Source organism: Pimephales promelas, chromosome 2 (genome assembly GCF_988280905.1).
Source record: "Pimephales promelas chromosome 2, fPimPro1.hap1.1, whole genome shotgun sequence".
NCBI lineage: Eukaryota > Metazoa > Chordata > Actinopteri > Cypriniformes > Leuciscidae > Pimephales > Pimephales promelas.
In genome coordinates this window covers 4,027,898-4,047,646 of record NC_142770.1, presented here as the reverse complement: position 1 = coordinate 4,047,646, position 19,749 = coordinate 4,027,898, and the positions used below count along the sequence as shown (strand labels likewise).

General features: G+C 36.0%; 3 protein-coding genes and 1 pseudogene across 8 annotated transcripts in view; 3 read left to right on the top strand and 1 right to left on the bottom strand.

Moving 5' to 3' along the window:
• The window catches only part of LOC120486657 (ribonuclease-like 3 pseudogene), a 39,527-nt pseudogene extending 37,513 nt beyond the window's left edge, over positions 1-2,014 (top strand). For 3 of the 4 annotated variants that reach the window (XR_016146923.1, XR_016146925.1, XR_016146924.1), the window contains exon 2: positions 970-2,014. The product of XR_016146923.1 is annotated as a ribonuclease-like 3 pseudogene, transcript variant X2 (transcript). Of the gene's footprint in view, positions 1-966 lie in introns of all 4 variants that reach the window. The other variant, XR_016146922.1, reaches the window with a different exon arrangement.
• A 1,717-nt stretch (positions 2,015-3,731) lies between these two features.
• On the top strand, positions 3,732-6,133 carry LOC120487984 (ladderlectin). The gene is made up of 5 exons (XM_089121740.1): positions 3,732-3,816; positions 3,990-4,120; positions 5,306-5,428; positions 5,610-5,739; positions 5,919-6,133. The coding sequence occupies exons 1-5, from the start codon at positions 3,756-3,758 to the stop codon at positions 5,984-5,986; spliced, it is 513 nt and encodes a 170-aa protein (XP_088977866.1). The 5' UTR covers positions 3,732-3,755; the 3' UTR covers positions 5,987-6,133.
• Positions 6,134-8,943: 2,810 nt separating this feature from the next.
• Positions 8,944-13,257, bottom strand: LOC120487989 (SLAM family member 5-like). 2 transcript variants are annotated; one of them, XM_089121416.1, is made up of 6 exons: positions 12,780-13,255; positions 12,139-12,459; positions 10,742-11,029; positions 9,927-10,031; positions 9,786-9,847; positions 8,944-9,213 (listed from the first exon to the last, which is right to left on the bottom strand). In XM_089121416.1, the coding sequence occupies exons 1-6, from the start codon at positions 12,838-12,840 to the stop codon at positions 9,166-9,168; spliced, it is 885 nt and encodes a 294-aa protein (XP_088977542.1). In that variant the 5' UTR covers positions 12,841-13,255; the 3' UTR covers positions 8,944-9,165. The 2 variants fall into 2 exon arrangements, with proteins under 2 accessions (XP_088977542.1, XP_088977544.1); XM_089121418.1 differs by lacking the exon at positions 9,927-10,031 and having other exon boundaries at positions 12,780-13,257.
• Positions 13,258-13,935: 678 nt separating this feature from the next.
• Positions 13,936-19,627, top strand: LOC120486767 (uncharacterized). The gene is made up of 5 exons (XM_089119033.1): positions 13,936-14,114; positions 17,151-17,486; positions 17,720-18,052; positions 19,174-19,364; positions 19,586-19,627. The coding sequence occupies exons 1-5, from the start codon at positions 14,066-14,068 to the stop codon at positions 19,625-19,627; spliced, it is 951 nt and encodes a 316-aa protein (XP_088975159.1). The 5' UTR covers positions 13,936-14,065.
• The last annotated feature ends 122 nt before the right edge of the window (positions 19,628-19,749 follow it).

The window sequence follows — 19,749 nt, the reverse complement described above, 5'->3', positions numbered from 1 at the left end:
AACACTGGCAGTGTCACATCTCTCTCCCTGCTGGTAAGTTACCTTGATCGTTGCATTATCCAAAAAAAATTGGATTGTTTCCAAGTGCACTCCTGGACTTTTAAACTATACACAAATTAACTTCTAAAGTCTGTCAGCTCCTAATTCTATTAATCGAGTAAAGGCTATGCATTATTTGTGACGTGTGTATTAGCCTGCTTGTAAACTGAACCTCTGTTTATATCATTTAAGACTATGCAACATCAATTAACATGGCTACTACCAACTTTGTGTCTTGTTTGTCCCCGGTATTTATTTTTTTATCTGGTTTTGTCATGTTCCGTGAATTGTTATTTATGCTGCTTATTAGCATTAGCACAGGTGTTGTATGCTCGCACGTGCTGAAATATGTATTGTGTCATTCCAGAGTTCTGCTTCGTGCGGCTCGCCAAGCTTCATTTGTGGCTCGCGCGGCGGTAATTATACGGTGATAATCAATTAGTCACTACAGATATTTCATTTAAAAAAAATATATTAACTCAAAGTGTATGATTACAAATATTTCGATCGGATTGAAAGGGGTGGTTAATCGAGAGAACATAGCTTACACTTGATCGATTGAAACCCGAAACTGAAAGGACGACGTATGAACGAGCTAAAAGTGTCATATAAATGAGTGTCCTGTCATTATATAATTCTCCTTTCACACATTATCATGTAATTTAGACATGTAATTTTAATCACAGACTCGAGTTGAGTTAGTCCTGGTAATGGAATTGATTATTTGATTATTATTTTGCTTTTCATTGTTTTACAGCCTAGGAGACAAGAAGAAAGAAAACTCTTGGAACATATAATATCGCTTTACTGAAAAAAACCCAAGGTATATCAGCTCTTCATTTAATTTCTATTAATATTTTCTTCACTAATCACAATCGAACTGCTTTATTAAGTCCAGTGTGTGTGTTAAGTGTGTGTGTTGTTCAGCAGGTCATGGAGATTCATCAGTCTGCTGTGATTCTGCTGCTGGTCGTGTGTGTGTCGTTCTCCACTCATGCTCAACCACCACATATAAAGCCCCGCTATCAAAAATTCCTCAATCAGCATTTGGATCCTGATATGAATGAGCAGAAGTGTGACAGTGAAATCCGAAAGAGAGACATCAGTGGAACTGGAAATGTCTGCAAACCTGTCAACACCTTCATTCAAGCCAATACAAATCAGATTAAAGCCGTTTGTGGCGGAGGAGGAACTCCACAGGGCGGTAACCTGTTTAAGAGCAACCAGCCTTTTCCTGTGATCACCTGCAGATTACAAAGTGGGGTCTATCCAAAATGTGAATATCGTAGAGGGAAGAAGTCCACTCGCTACGTTGTGTTGGGCTGTGAGCAAGGCTGGCCTGTACATTATGAAGAAGGCATAGTTGATCATTCCATGCGTGAATTATGATAACCTCAGTCAAGATGTGTTTTTGCTATGTGTTTTTAATGGTCTTAGGGCACGAAAGACAAGATATGAACTTTTATTGTTTCGCACATTTGTGACCCTGGATCACAAAACCAGTCATAAGTCGCACGGGTATATTTGTGGCAATAGCCAACAATACATTGTATGGGGCATCTGTTTTTTTATGCCAAAAATCATTAGGATATTAAGTAAAGATCATGTTTTCAAGTTCAAATTTTCTGTTGTAAATACTGTTGGCTATTAGAAAAAATAATGCACCACGCGGAGTGGCCGTGATACTTGCACCAACCAATCAGAATCAAGCATTCAACAGCCCCATAGTAAAAAACAGACATCTATCAACTGTATTATTTCTCAAACAGGCAATAGGAGGAACGTGCAACGATCAGGTAATGTGTGTGTTTAGTCCTTCAGCAGCTCCTCTATGAGAACTGAACAGTATGACAACAAGTTATGGCGCACCCTATCGGTGAAAAGAGGCAAGGCAAGTTGATTTATAAAGCACATTTCATACACAATGGTAATTCAAAGTGCTTTACATAGAAGAAATTAAAATAATCAAAACAAGTAAGAATAACAAAAAGGCGCTCTTCTTGGAGAGACTTCCAAATACACAAGCTTATATAGTATATATATATATATATATATATATGGGGATGATTAGGAGGCCATGATGTACAGGCCACTGTGCAAATTTGGTCTGGATGCCGGGGTTACACCCCTACTCTTTCGAGGATTTTTTGTGGTCACAGAGAGTCAGGACCTCAGTTTAAAGGATTAGTTCACTTTTGAAAAAACTTTTGCTGATAATTTACTCACCCCCATGTCATCCAAGATGTCCATGTCTTTCTTTCCTCAGTCGAAAAGAAATTAAGGTTTTTGATGAAAACATTCCAGGATTTTTCTCCATATAATGGACTTTAATGGGAACCGGATGGTTCAGGTCCAAAAGACAGTTAATAACAGTTTCAGATGCAGCTTTAAATGTCTTTAAACGACACCAGACGATGAATAAGGGTCTTATCATGCGAAACGATCGGTTATTTCAAAGCTTATTCCAAAAATGTAACTTTTCTAAGGACAAATGCTAGCCTTGTAATATATTGTGAGGCGCGTTTGCAACGTCACGTAATACGTAATTACGTTCAAAAGGTCACGGGCGACGTAGCCGGAAGTACAGAATCAAAATCGTCCGACATCGTTGTTTTAAATTTTAATTCCTTTTTTGTAAACGGCGTTTGAGTTAGTTTTCACGTTCAACCTATGCGTTCAACTTGTAAACACTCTGACTCTATACTTCTGGCTACGTCGCCCGTGACCTTTTGAACGTAATTACGTACTACGTGACGTTGCAAACGCGCCTCACAGAATGGAGAAAGGCTAGCATTTGTCCTTAGAAAAGTTACATTTTTGGAATTTAAGCTTTGAAATAACCGATCGTTTCGCATGATAAGACCCTTATTCATCGTCTGGTGTCGTTTAAAGACATTTGAAGCTGCATCTGAAACTGTTATTAACACTATCTTTATGACCTGAACCATCCGGTTCCCATTGAAGTCCATTATATGGAGAAAAATCCTGGAATGTTTTCATCAAAAACCTAAATTTCTTTTCGACTGAGGAAAGAAAGACATGGACATCTTGGATGACATGGGGGTGAGTAAATTATCAGCAAAAGTTTTTTCAAAACTGAACTAATCCTTTAACGTCTCATCCGAAGGACGGTGCTCTTTTGACATTATAGTGTCCTTATTCACTATATAGGGCGTTAGGACCCGCACAGACCACAGGGTGAGCGCCCCCTACTGGCCAGTAAACTACATGCATAATTTTGATCACACATAGTATTCACATTCAACAGTATTTTGAGCATTTACCCTGAGACATTTCGAATGATACTATGTGTATAATACTTGATGGTAATAATTATTCAGATTAAACCATATATGTTTTGGATGAATTTTAGGTGATCTCACAGGGAAAGAGATGTGGATTAGAATGATTGCTGTACGAGAGTGAGTTAAAATGGTCATTTCTTTTCTCAGAGAGTAGCCTTCTCTTCCAGTTCTTCCAGTTTTTCCAGTCTTACAATAGATCTGAGAATGTTATGGTGTTACCAAGGCTCTAGCGCTTCACAAAATCTTTTTCCGAGAAGGAAACGATTTGAAAACCAACGCGAGTATAAATGTTCTACCTGAAGTATTTTTGTGCTTTGTGTTTAAATGCATTGAGGATCGCAGTGTCCAGTCACCTAATATAAAAATTTTAAAAACATTTAACTTTTCCTGCTTATTCATTTTAGGTTCATCATGTCAATGCTAAAAAGCTGTCTGCTTCTCTTCATTATCTTCTCCATGGGGAATACAGCAGGTAACCAACACATTTATTTGTAAAAACCCTTGCTATTTAAAAATATTTTAGAAATTTGCAATTTTCCATTGAATAGTATTTGCTTAATTAATAAGGGGTTTACCGTGTTTTCAGCACATAATCACAAAAAAAAACATAAAATAAATAAATAAATGTTAAAACATTCTTTGCAGTGAATGTTACAAGAAATGCTAATAGACTGGGTGCAGTTGATTTGGCCAGAAGATGCCCCACTACATGGACAAAACTTGGACTCCGATGCTACAAGGTTATTCCTGATCCGACTAACTGGATCACAGCAGAGGTAATGTGTTACACACTTTATATTAGGTGTCTTTAACTACATCTAAAAGACAGATGTACACAAAAAGTGCATTGTCAAATGATTCATTTAAAAATGATTCTCTGGTGAAGTAAATGCTACAGAAAACAAAAACAAAAAAATGAATGTTTTATTTTTACAAGAAATAAATATCAAAGATCCAAAATGGTAACACTTTATTTGAAGGGGTGTGCATAAGACTGACATGACACTGTTATAAACATGACATAACACCTGTCATGAACATGAAGGAGTCTATAAATGTTTATGACTGTTGTCAGTAAGTGTCATTCTGTAAATTATGACACTTTTAATGCAAAGTTGACATTTTTTTTAAATGACGACATGACATTAACAAAGACAAAAAAGTCTTTGTTGTGACAACTTGACATTAATCAAGACAAAAAATGTCTTTGATATGACAACTTGACAATCATGTCAGTCTTATCCACACCCCTTCAAATAAAGTGTTATCTATAAAGGTAAGTATTAACCTACTCAACTTTTATAATACTTGTTCCCATTTTGCACTGGGGCATGACTAATTAATAAGGTTGATTTTTCACTGTTTTCCAGCTTTACACTGTTTTATCATCGTTTTTGTTGTTAGGTTTAGTAACTGGCCATTTTGTGACATCTGTGACACAATCACTCAAAAATGATCCATTGAATGTTAAAGTCATTGTGCGGTATTAATACAGTAATCTATTCAACATATTGTATTATTTATTTAGATGTTTCTAAGTACAGCATGCACTTTAAACGTGTGGATTAATTCAGTGTCATATTGTCTTGGGAAATAAATAATGTTGTTAAAGTTAAGTTAGTTAAGTAGATGTTACTTAATTTTATTTGTGAAATTAAATAAATGAAATATCTTAATTACTTCAATTAAATGTTAAGTGTCAATTAAATGTCAAACTGATTTTAAGTGCATTAGTAAGTAGATTTTACTTGAAAATAACAGGTATGTTGTACAAAGGAGTATCAGTAAAGTTTATTTAAATGTGTCTTTTCTGCAAGTAAATAGTAGATAAAACTGGTACTGAGCAAATAATAAATCAGAGCAAACTTTGTTTGCAAATGTCTAAAATGTTGTCACTTTTGATAATGGTAATTTTTTTATTTTATCTTGTATTGACAATAAAAAAAACTCTGTCTCTTTAGAGAAACTGTCAGAGTCTTGGTGCGAATCTCGCATCTGTGCGTAATAAACTGGAGAATAAATTCATGCTGAGTCTGCTGCCTTCTACCACACGTACTTGGATTGGTGGTCATGATGCTGTACAAGTAAGTTCAGTTGTGTGTCCTAAAGAGACCAATTTGTTTGTCTAAACTACAATTTCTGCTTTAAATGGTATAAAGGCAAAGTTTCGAATGAAGATGTTTTGACTTCAAATCTGAACTAAAGCTTCTTCCTGAAGTCTGCCAACAGTAGTGCACTCTTTTATTCCCTCTCTTCTCTCTTCAGGAAGGACACTGGTTGTGGAGTGATGGAACTGTGTTTTCGTACACCAACTGGTGGTCTGGAGAACCAAACAATGCTGGTGTTCCTGAAAATCACCAGGGTGCCGAGGACTGTTTGGAGATCAACTTTTCCTGTAAGAATACAGCCTGATTTTTTAATACTTTCAGTTATAATTTACAATCCAATTTTACAGTAACATGAAATGAAAAATTTGGATTTCTCAAAGTGCCTTAAGTTGAAAGATCTATTTATTTTTGATTCTAACAACAATATAATGATCAGAATAACTTATTTCATTTGTCCACCTTACAGCTGACCACTGCTGGAATGATTTTCCCTGTTCAAGCTTATTATCCTCTATCTGTGTTAAGGACCTGTGAGAACGTTATCCTGCTCCACGGTTACTTTGATTGCACTACATTTTTCCAATATTACAAAAATGTTATTCTGAAATCAAATCTCTTCTAAACTTTAACCTCTTTTCAATATCTTCTCTGAAACACTCCTCAAATTAATAAAAGCATTGAAAAAGCAAATTGAGCATTGTCATTTATGTACAAATATAAGTATTTTTTTCTTTTTTTTTTCTTTTTTATTGCATGAACACAATTACAGAACATGAACAGAAGATAAATTTAAAAAAATATATATACAAAAAAAAAGGTACATAAATAAAAATGCCAGGGTTAGACACACATACTGTATATACAATACAAAAATTGAATGAAAACAATACTAAATTGACCAAACAAACAATAAAAGGCTTTGACATTTCACAAAATTTGAAAAGTATTTAACAAATACATGGTTTTAACAGCTTTTTTATTTTGTACAAATATAAGTATATTGAGCAAGGGTTTGAGGAAATGATGTCATAATCATCAGGGTAGGGCTTCAAACTGCACACATGCTTCTTTATAATATATATAAGTAAATATAGAACTCATCCATGTCCCTTATTTGTTTTCTGAATATCCCAGAACATATAAAACATCCCAACATTTCGTTGTGAGAAACCTGTGCAAACAAATCAGAGATTGGGGAAACTGTTTGAACGAATCAAACTGAATCACAAACAATTTCAGACCAATTTCTAAATCTGTTTAAATTAGATCAATAGTGATTAATTCACTATTCTGGCATTGCTAGTTCTGATTCTAAACAGCAGATAGAAAACACAAATGACATGAGCAGAAAAAAACACATTCTCATGTCAAAAGTAATCTCCAATATCAGAAAAGGATTTATAAGCAATATTTTACTGGGGCACAGTGTGAATTTCAAAAATGGTCCAGTGAAGCCCTCAGATCTAGGTGAAACTCGAAAAATTACAATATCATGCAAAAGTTCATTTATTTCAGTGATTCAATTTAAAATGTGAAACCAATACTCTGTCACGATGTGGTGCAGGCTGAGGAACAGGAGGAGTCCAGATTACCACGAAGATGACATTTAATTACAAATACAGGCAAGAAGACAGGTAAACTGGTGCAATACAAGGTAACATCCAACAAACATCGACCGACAATGACAGAGTAAAACTGAGGGAACTAAATACACAGATGAATCAGACATAATGGGGTGAAAACAGGTGAAACAGATGATCAAGACGAGGAACAGGTGGCTGATGAGGGAGTGAACACGGGATAGGGTGACGAGAGGATCCTGGGAAGTGTAGTGCTGAAGACAAGACAGACTGGTGCAGACGGAGGACTGTGACATACTCATTACATGCAAAGTGAAATATTCCAAGCCTTTACTAGATATAATTTTGATGATTATGGCTTACAGCTTATGAAAACCCCAAATTCAAAATCCCAGAAAATTAGTGTGGTGTTATTAAAAAAGTTACAAGAGACTGTTTAATGTAGAATACTTTTATTTTGAAGGTGTGGGTTTTATTTTTTTTACTTTGATGAATTGATCACCTCTGTAATAGCAGAAGTCCTCTCAGTTTGCTGGTTTGGAGCCTTCAGGTGTGTGTTAACACAATGCAAAGCAGGAAAGACACCAGCAATGATCACACTGCAAACATTAGTGCTCACTTCTGATTTATTACTCAGATTAAAGATGTTTAGATTGTTGTTTTAAATGTGGCCAATATCAGATTCTTGTGTGAACAGATCAGACGTCAAAAAGACGTCACGCAATTAGTGTAATCTGCTGCAGAAGCCAGATAATGTTTGCGCAATCAATATATAAAAAACAAAGAGGAGGAGGTGAAAAAAAGAGCAGAGTTTATAAACATTTATGATGTTTTGCTTTATAACTGTAATAGTTCTGACACATCACTGTCCTTCACTGAATACCTATCGAAACTGCCTTGATGACTTCAGGTGTGTAAAATATTTGAAGTGACTCCCATGACCATAGAAATGTGACGACAGGTATGCAAAATATTTGAAGTGACTCTCATGATCACACTCAAAAAAGTGATGTGTTAGCTTTACTCAAATTTTTTATGTAAACAGGTTCCACCGGTTCAACATAGCAGGGCTGGGCGATATATCGCACGATATTGTTATGCGCATCTTAATCAGTAAAGCCGGTTCCTTGAAATTTACAGTGAAAGTATAAGTGTCAAGAGCCCAACTAAAGCAAACACTGACCGCTATAACAGTGGCTTACAATTGTAGATTTTCTCCTTCTCCTTCATTCTGTTTGTGATCATCAGGTGTCTTCAATAATGCTCCATAATCACTAAATTAATCACTTAATTATCTCATTAAATTTAACACTCTTGAGTGTTAATTTAACACTCATATCTGCATCATTTCTTCCATCTGAACGCAGGTGATCCTGTAAACACCCATGAGAGCTACAATGCTGTTTTATAAACACCAGATGGCGCCTTTTATAAAATCAATATCATAAAATAGATTAAGCAAGTTATATGTATCGGTCAAAAATATCAGTAAACCCAATACCAGCATTGTAATGCTGATGACATTGATAGATCAGGTCTGTACTTAGGTTATAGTATTGTTCTGCTGGTCTAGTTTGATTACTATCAGCAGCTCCTCTATGAGAACTGAACATGACAACATGTTATAGCGCACCCTATCGGTGAAAAGAGGCAAGGCAAGTTCATTTATACAGTAGCACATTTCATACACAATGGTAATTCAAAGTGTTTTACATAAAGAAATTAAAATAATCAAAACATGTAAGATTAATTAAAAAAGCGCTCTTCTTAGAGAGACTTGTTTGCATTGTTTGTCTGTGTGAAAGGTATGTTTAGGGGTGGAGTTAGAGCAAGGAGGGAGAATATACAGTTCGTACAGTACAAAAAAAACATCATATATGAAGAGTCCCCACAAAGATAGTAAACCAGACATGTGGACCAATGTTTAATAATTAAAGTTAGATACATTTACATAATGATAAGAAGACTGAAATATAACCTTTTAGTTGAGTTTCTGGATGATATTCATTATAGAGCAACAACGTTTTGAACAATACAATAACAACATTTGTGCGAAACAAAGACTTCCTGTACAAGAATAAATGTAACAAACAAAAATGTGAGCAATTTCCCCGTATGAGCTCTGGTATTTGATCATCGTTTTTTGGGGACATTTTCATACACGGACTCCGTCTTCGATCTCTGAAAAGAGAGACAAACTCAGTCCGGAAACTGCTGATGCGACTGGAACAAACTTTTGTTTCTCTGTGCAAAGCTTATAGCCTACAAATACTGACGATTTTTTTTTTTTTTTTTTTTTTTGAAAAACTAGATGAGATGCCACAAGAGGAAACGACATAAATCATGACTTTTCAAACCGTTAAATCATCAAACAGTTTCAGTTTTGCAGGTTTGTCTTGACAGTCTGTGCTGAGAATGACTGTCTTTCACACAACAGCAAAGACAGTTGTTGCAGAACGTCTACAAACCAATGTCTGCTAAAGTCGCATCAGATAAACCGCAGAGACGCTGCAGCTCGAGGACACACTTCAGCAGAGGTGAGATGAGAGACAATTCTGTGACCTACTTTCTCTACAGATAAAATATAATGGTATAAAACCTGCTTTTGTATGGGTTATGCTATTTAAATAATAGCTACAACGAGTGATTTTAAAGACTTGTCATGATCCAACTGCATTAAATCAAGAGGAATGATTCAGTCCAATGATCATTTAACTTAAATCACACACTTACTGACTGCAACAACTTCTTACCTGTTGTTGTGTTGTTGGTTTACTCGATGCTGAATCAGTTTTGTCTTTCTCCTGGGTTTGGACTGCATTAATAATAACCACAGATATTAAAACAGTTTCAATATTAGATATTTATACAGAATAATTGCTTGCTCTCCTGACCTGTTTTTCTACATTTCTTGCAGATGCAGATTATCACAATTATAACAACAATCATCAGAGATCCAGCAGAGATCAACACTATGAACAATAAAGGTAGGCCTTGATCTGTAATAGACATAATGAGCCATTAGTGTGAGTGAATCTGTCTATCTGACCTACAGCTAACATGTTAGAAGTTTACAGTTTATTTTATTGACCATTTCCTTGAAGAAATCAGGACATAAGTGGTCGAAGGTAGACCAAAGTGACCGAGTAAAACTCCAGGCTTAAACGTGAATGTCTTAATAATAGCTTGTGATATTCTGCATTAGCCATGAGCAGAATTATATTATATTATATAATACATAATGTAGAAGTAGAGTAGTTTGCCATTGCAAGAGGTTAGGGAAATTGGTCTCCAGTCAGATTTTTCATTTGGACTGGCAACTATTTGTCTACACCATGCGATAGTTGTCACGGTACACATCAGAAATAAAAGATGACATCAGTTTATTGTCGAGAATTTCATGTCGCGCTGCATCTACTGTAGACAGCATCACTGATTATAATGGGTTATATTTACTTTTCCTGTGTTGCTCCACTCGCGTCGAGTGTAGACCATATCTGCTTGATGGGAGGTGTTGATCAAATGTGTTTTATGTTATCAGGGCCTCTTGCTTTCTGTGTGTCTAATCTTATAAGGCTTGTTTTATCTGTCCTATACTTAAATTCATGCACTTTTGTTGATTTGGACAAAGAGCAAATTGCACACATGGATCAAAACATCATCAATAGATCAGCCTAATTAATCAATGTCAATTTTACCCCCATCATACCTGCACATGTGTGTCTGCAGAGTGTGTTGATGTCCAGATGTGTGGTCTGGTTGCTGATGGGATTGTTCAGCACACAGCTGTAGGTGTTTTTATCCTGATATTCCACCTCCAGAGGTAGAGAGAGACTGATGCTGAGATCACACACACTGATGCTGGACAATACACTCATTCCTGCGTACCAGGACAGAGTCGCATCACACACACTCAACACTGATGATGAACACACCAATGAACAATTTGATGATGATGATGAGCAATCTCTGGTAATGTTAGGAGTGACAAGAGGAGCTGGAAAACGTGACAGAATTATTAGAAATATGGATAAATCTAAACATCTTGAGTGAAGTGTGTTGATGATCTGAGTGTATATTGCCAAAATTATTAGGATACCCCTCCAAATCATTGACCTTCCATGGTCAAATCCTATACTCCATCATGTCTACACATGTACGTCAGCCGAGTCTAACACTAGCGCGTCTACAAACAAATAAACCTAACTTGCTGCCCAGCTAACCAACAGACTTCAGACAATGCCTTTGAATGTGCTTTAACACAGTCAGAAGATCAAATTTCAGAGAGAATCCCACCAGAAAACACAGATACAACAGTTTTTATAGGGGTATAGCAACAATGCCATGATGTATTACATCATATCCCTACAATTTGATTGGTTTTTATAGACAAACCCGTCTGTTAACAGGTAGAACCAAGCTATGTTTTTGGTTTCAAGTTTAGACATCTGTCTAATTCCATTTCCTAGTATTCAGTTTAAAATTTCCATCACAATTGCAACAAAAATGTATTTTCTATTTACCCCTCAGAAAACCAAAAATCTGTTTAGTGAGTGAATTGTATGAAAGCTTGTTTCTGCCACGGAATACAATTCTGAATACAAAAGATCATTCTGACTTTGCAATTATGAATTTTTGTTCTTTCAATTATGACTTTTTTCTCCCCACAATTACGAGTCCAATTCTGCAGGGGTAAAAAGACTGACTTTTTTTAGTCAGAATTGCAAGGTCGTATCTTGCAATTCTGAGAAAAAAAAGTCTTAATTGTGAGATAAATAGTCTTTTTTATCTTTTATTAAGTGGTGGAAACAAGCTTCCTTAAAATGGGGCCGATCTGTAAACCTTAAAATACAACTTATTTGCCAATGACAATACAGCACCAGAAAACCGTAAAATGAATGTAAGTAAGTACTTTGGAAGTTTCCTTTATTTGCTCCAAATTATAATCCACCCATTATAAGTGTGTCAGCATAACCTCCAAATGAGGGATGCTTATATAAACAATTTTTTGCTGTTTAACACCACAATGCTAAAATGGGTTGAGCTTAAGATGTGAACTTAATTATGTGACGGACATAAGTCAAGACAAAGGATGTTTCTACTCACCATAGACAGAAACACTGAATGTTTTTGATGTCAGTTTTGCTCCATTTATCTCTAGTCTATAAACTCCAGTGTGTTCAGTTGTGGTGTGTGTGATGGTCAGAGATCCAGTTTGAGCGTCCAGCTTCAGTCTGTCTCTGAATCTCCCATCAGGAACGTCATCATATGTGGTGAAGATTCGGTTCCCAATGCTGATTTTAGCTATCAGAGACTTTTTAGGTCCATATTTCCATAGTATGTCGTCGTCTTCATGTATTTTAGTAAGATCAGAGTTTAGAGTGACAGAATCTCCCTCCGTCACTGACACTGATTCACTAAACACACCTGATGAACATGAACAGGATCAGATTAAGATTTGTGTTTACAAAGCCTCAAGTCAGCTGTAGTTAATTTATTTTTTGACAAATAGACTTTCGAAAGGGGATTTTTAGAGTTTGCTTAATATGTCCACTGCCTTAAAATCAATTTGAAACCACCAAAAAGTGACACTTTTTGAGCCTGCAATGCGTAGATGTTTCCATTATTTCCTGACTTAATGTTTAAATACACTTTTAAAGGCCTGCAAATCACGATTTGACTTCAAATCAGATCACGCGCAATCTCTGTTCTGAAATATTAAGCACTAAAAATGTTTTATAACTTACCGATCAGATGGCACCAGCACAAACAGAACAAAACAAGAACGTGAAACATTTTGTTCAGCATTTCAGTGTCTGATGTAAAACTACAGTATCTGCTGGAAACACTTAAGCTGGTGTGAATCCTCCCACAACAAAGTGTAGACCTCGTAGTTCACACATCTGAACGCCCCTCATAAAGCCTGTAGTTGCATTATACTCTTCTGGCTCATAATACTGTTAAATACATATTTTTGTATCATTCATATGTAGTTGTCTAGTGTGTGAATCATCTTGAATGTATGGGTAGAAGGAGCTTAATGACCTCAAAATGGTTTTATAATTCAATTGAAATATGGGGTGATCAATTATATCAATGTATGTGGGAAAACAACTGAAAAGATTGTTTGCTATTTCACGCTGCGTGAGCTGTGAGCTGTGACATTAGCAGCTTAACTTCAGAGTAAAACTGAAACTTGCTGTGGTCTGATTTCTGAAACATGATTTTATTAAAAAAAAAAAAAGTCTCAAATCTAAAAACAGTCAAAGAGTCGCAGTTCAGAGGTTCCAGAGGAAACTGATTCTAACCCATCATGCATCATTGATAAACAATGATATGTATATATATTTTATTTAATATACATAAATAAGGATTATTGCTGCCTGTCAATATCACACGTTAATTTGATTGTACAATTCACTTAAATGTGTAAAATGTTAGGTTAACTTTAATTTAGTTGGGACTACAGTATGATTCATTTTCAATTGCATAACTAACTAGATTAGGGTTAGGGGTCAGGACCTACTTCAGGAATATTACAAGTATTTACACAAGGATCCCTTGATAACTCACAAGTAATCTCTTTCTCATAAGGAAACAACGTAGATTGGCAGAAACAGTTGAGTGTTGATTCATTAACAGAGAAATAATACATGTTTTAAGAATCATCAAGTTACATTGGAATTAATAAGTTATCAGTAATAAGCATATTTCCAGTCAATGGTTTATAGTGGTTTATAGTGTTGTAGACTGACTGAGGGATTGGAGCTATCTATGGGAAACAGGACGGTTTAACAGAATATAGCTTGGAATAATTTATTTTCTATTTTATTTGTATGATTATTATTATTTATTACTTTATCTGTCAATGGTTCACACTCCTCTCCAGTTGGTGTCGGTAAATGCAGTGTAATAGCGAAAGCCGCACAGAATCAAAGTTTTTTTCTCTTCCGCAAGCAAGTTAGTCACAAGAAAGTGACTCGAAGCTTGAAAGCAGAGAAAGTTTGCATTTCTTTCTTAGACGAAGATCAACATGATAATGAAACCTTTCTTTCTTTTGCTTTGCATTTGTTTCAACCATGGTAAGATACGCCTATGTTTCTTCCGGTGTTTTATGCTAGCAGCTATTTGCAGCATGCTACAGTGTTCGCATAAAACAGTTATGTTTGCCGTTGTAAAAGTTATGTTTTTAGTCAGAACAGTCCCAGAAATGGGTGGCATGCTTCATGTGATAGGCTACGACCTGTCAGAGACATTAGTAAGCGTGAAATGTGTTTTGACTGTGGCGAGTATTTGTTGTTACAGCTATTACGTGTGTTGTGATTAGGCTTGAGGCTTTACTGAGCTTTGAACAAACACCGAAGTCTATCATACGAAACCATGCAAATATAGGCTATAAGTCAGAACACCGGACAGTAGTGTACGTGACGCAGTTCATTATCAACGCTTTATATACAGCTTACTTCATATTTCATATATTATCATTTATATTTCTTTTTTTTTGTGTGTGTTTTTTTTTTTGGTCGACCATTAAAAAAGTATATGAAATCTCGCTGTCAAGGCCAATGAAGCTATAACGTTGATCAATATTGTATGAGTATTGTTCAAATAAGTCCATGTAAATGCTCAGTTTGGTAGCTAATCTATAAATATGGCATTAATGTGAACAAATGGTCCATAAACTGAACGATTGTTAATGTTGAATGTAATTAAAGGCCAAGTACCGAAGGTGTGGAGGCAGCTATTGTATCTGTTGGCCTCGTTAGATTCAGAGCGTCATGTCGAGTCGACTGATATCCAATTTTCCCAGATCGGCCATTTTGAATTATGTGCTAAAATGCAGTATTTTTTTAACGTATGAACGAATTGTTACAAAACTTGGTATGGGTCATCATTACGATGCCTTGAAGGCAAAATGTAATTTTTAAATGCTTATAACTCTGGCTGTGGTTGACTTATTTTCACGAGAGTCATCTCATTGGGTTCCTGAATCCTTGCTGAGTTCACAGATACCAAACATGTTAGGATTCGGCTCATGGTTTGTGTAACGTTTTGATTTAGCGCTAAAAAACATTTGCCGATATCTTCGAAACCGTTAGTCCGATCGAGACAAAACCACCGTCAGAGGTTTGGAAACATAGCTTGTTAGCTAAATGCCAATGTCCAAATGCCAAAATATTGATAGTAAGGGGTAGTAAAATCCAATCAAAGTCACGTGTCAGTCATTTTTGATGCTTTTTTTTCCTTTCACATAAATGTCTATAACTCTGAAGCGAATTGAGATATTTTCACCAAATTTGGCACACGCATGTATGGGCTCATTTTGAGGATGCATGAAAAAAATTGTGGGATTTTGCCTCTTGATGGCGCTATAATAGAAAAAAAAACATGAAATTCCCATTGACTTCAAAACAGTTTTGTGATGTATACTAATACTTAACAAATGCATTTCTGTAACATTATGAAACTCAGAATTTGCCACCAACACCATCCCCTGAAGGTACTCAAAAGTGACACCTGTTGATCAAAAGTTAAAATTAAATTTCCAAAAATGCTAATAACTTTTGAAAAAAAAACTGCTTATTGTAATGACACTGGTCATAATAGATTTCTTGGGTCATGCCGAGAACATAGATACCAAGTTTGACGTATTTGGACGAACTTCATGTCCGCCATCTTTATTTACTTTCAAAACCTTCTTTTTTGAACTTCTCCTAGACCATTCGTCCGATTTTCACCAAAATCAAATCATATCATCTACAGACCATGCCAACTAAAAGTTATGGATTTTGTGACGATAGATGAAACCGTTTTCGTATACTGCAGCAGCAAATTTGAGGCATGTTGCCAAAATGACTATTTAGGCTTTATCTCTGCAATGCCTTCACATTTTATTCTGCTCTTGCTTTGATGGGTTAGCGTAGCAGATAGCTAACATAAGACCCATTAAATAAAGACCCAGGAAACCCAGTAGAGAGAGGCCGGAGTAAGGTTCTTTCCAATTTTGTAAAACTGTGAAAACATAATAACATGGCATTACAAACTGCCCATATATACATATACGTGAATATGCAACTCAAGTCTAACATATATAGCTATCCCATAAGAAAAATTAGTCATTTTAAAGAGACTTGTAGGACTAGTTAGCATTTAAGCTAACATTAACATGGATGTCTATGGAGAAATGCTAATCGCGATTAGCATCTATTAATACAACATACATATTATGCTAAAACGGACAATACACAAAGAATACAGCAAAGTAGATATACTTTTTACAGAAATACTTACAGACTTAGACCTTCAAAAACTACCAAGGCAAAGAGAAAAGAGTAACTGCTGCGTGACCTCTCAGTAGATCAGAGTGAGTCAGAAGCACACGGGCAAAAACAACGGCAAGAGAGGAGGGACTAAATATGAGAACTCAAATGCAATATAAATTTACACCACTAGATGTCTCTAATGCAACACAAAGAGGGGCAGAACACATTTTGACACCAAACTTTTGTCATTGCCACCTATTTGTCGAAATTGATAAACCATTAAATCATCTTAAAAGTTACTGTATATATGATTTTTCAGCCATTTTACCAAAGTTCTCTTAAAATGCCTTTAATTGCTCCTTGCTGCAGTCGGTCTGCCACTCCTAGCCATTTTGGCATATGTTGCCGCTTCTTGCGCTTGGCCCCGGTAATGGCTGCTTGCAGCTATATTTCGAGTTGCTTTTGGATAAAAAGGTTTTCCACAAGATTAGATAAAAACATGTTACAGTATGTGCCAGACTAAAAACAACATTTGGTATGGCATGTCAGAAAATATTTTACGGGTAAAATTCATTAATAACTTAAATACACAAGCTCATATTTTACATAGGCCTTTGCGGATTATGCAAAATATAAATAATCTTAACAAAATAAGAGGAATGATAATGTCCCTATGATTTTGAGATCCTTTTTTATCATATCCTTCAGAAGCTACTTAATAGATTTAACAAAAAACACAAAATATGGACAATTTACCCCAATTACCACATTTAAAAAAGCAAAAAATTAAACAATTCACTGCAGTTTCCAATTTGTTTTATTTGGCTCATAATTATCTGTTAATTTCTTCTCCAGGTGTGTCTGGTGTTGATACAGATGAAGTGTCAGTGTCAGTGATGGAGGGAGATTCAGTCACTCTATACACTGGTGTTCAAACAAACCAACAAGAAAATATTAGATGGTATTATAATGACATTCGTATCGCTCAAATCAATGGAGACCAGAGTAAGATCTGTACAGATGTTCAGTGTAATGAAGATACTGAGAGATTCAGAGACAGACTGAAGCTGGATCATCAGACTGGATCTCTGACCATCATGAACATCACAAACACAGATGCTGGAGTTTATAAACTAAAGATTATCAGCAGCAACAGCGACAGAGAGAAGATCTTCAACGTTTCTGTTCATGGTGAGTCATTATGTTTAAAATAAAGACTTGTCCATTTAAATCACATCAATATTATGTTCAGTGATTTTTTTTTCTCATTGACATTCTTAGTTTATAATATGTACTGTATTTTACATGCTGTGGATAGATTTTGTACAACCAAGCATTTATTTTACTATAAAATGGATTATTCCGGTCCAAAAATTATTACCCCCCAAAAAGATCCACCAATCATCTGTTGGTTTGTGTTTCAGGTGTTTCTGCTGCTGAACAAGAATATGAAATTAAAAGAAAGACTGTGAAGGAAAGCGAATCTGTCACTTTATACACTGGTGTAAAAAGAAATCTGAATGATTCAGTAATGTGGTATTTTAATGAGATTCTCATCGCTGAAATCACTGGAGATCAGAGTAAGATCTGTGCAGATGATCAGTGTAAAGAGAGATTCAGAGACAGACTGAAGCTGGATCATCAGACTGGATCTCTGACCATCACACACACCACAAACACACACTCTGGAGATTATCAACTACAGATCAACAACAGCAGATTCAGCATCACTAAGATCTTCAGTGTTTCTGTCACTGGTGAGTCTCATCTAATAGTTAAATTCATTTTACCTTGAGCAATTTCAAAAATTGAAATCATAAATGTTTTCACTGTGGCCTGTTTATAAAGTTTGGACTCTATATGTACAGGTGTAAATGTCAGTCAAATTATCCAACTTATTTTTCAGGTATATATAATAATGTTTATAAAACAGCTCATTATGCCGCTTGATATTGAAAACTAGTGTTTCTAACCATATTATTTGAATGTACTGACTTAAAGGCACACCGTGGAACTTTTGGCCACTAGTGGCGCTCGACCTGTAACTTTTATGTCTAGCGTCCCTAGAGGCCACAAGCTCCGCAACACTGTCGCAAAAGTCAACAAACAGTCAACCGTTCAGCCTCCCGTGTCTTTAGATTGTGTGTGCAGATAGTAGTTGAGTTGTTGGTTGGAGAGAGATAATCTACTCACTAGCTCTACTCAGGCAAAAACATCCGCCGAACCAAATACATGCAAAAAAAAAAAAAAAAATCAGTATCATGAGCGTACAAAATTACCACTACTAGCCACCAGATTGATAATTCGCTACTCTACTAGCATTACTTGATTCATGAAGATAAATGGAGGACCAGATAGATTCTGTAACATGGCCAGTCAGACAACAAATTCGAAAAAATAGAGATAGTGTGCAAGCAATATATTTAACTTACTAGTCCAAGCGCATGACGGCCAGGTCAGATTCTGTCTACTCCTTCTTTAGCTCACGCCAGCGAGCGAACACTGGACCAATGTTGATCCTCGTTCTGGGTTTTAAATATCACTCCTACCCGAAACCTAAAAGCGATACTGACACTGTCAGGCTACGGCAGACGTGCAATTCGACCTATTGTAAGTCGATGTACCATCTCAAGGGTTTTGGTAATATATCATAAAGGTTAAAAAAAATACCTAGTGTGCCTTTAAATAGAAACACGCTGGTTTGTAGCAGAAACTGATATTGATATTCTTCTCGTTGATTCCCTATAGCGGGTAATAAATCAGAAATCTCACACAGTCACAGAAAACACATTATTTCTGCTTTGAAAAATAAAGGTGGATTGGTAAAGTTAATTATTAGTTGATCTCTATTAATAATGATGTGTTTGTGTGTCTTTAGCTGTTCCAGTTTCAGGTTCATCTTCAGCTGCTGTAGGAGTAATATGTGCTGCTGCTGGTGTTATTCTGATTGTGGCTGCTGGGATTTACTGTCTCCACAGATCAAAACAAACAGGCAAGTATTACATACAGCTGATCTTTAGTAATGTAATTGAGATGTATTTTACAAAAAGAATCTTTAAAAACGTGAAAGTGTGTATTTTTATATTTACTGACCAATGTAAGGCCATGTCAACACGGACACAAGTATTTTTCTAACCGTGACTTTTTTTTTTATGCGGTTCGGCTTTTCGTCCACACGGAAACGCAGTATCAGGTCACTGAAACCGAACATTTCAGGGTGAGGATTTTCCGAAACGCCAGTTACAGTGTTGTAGTGTACAGTAAAACACCTCTCAGACTCTTTTTTTCAGCCTCTCAACGTCATAGTGTGCGCCATTATCCGCTGTGTTTGACGTCATAGTGTGCGCCGTTATCCGCTGTGTTTGACGTCATAGTGTGCGCCGTTATCCGCTGTGTTTGACGTCATAGTGTGCGCCGTTATCCGCTGTGTTTGACGTCATAGTGTGCGCCGTTA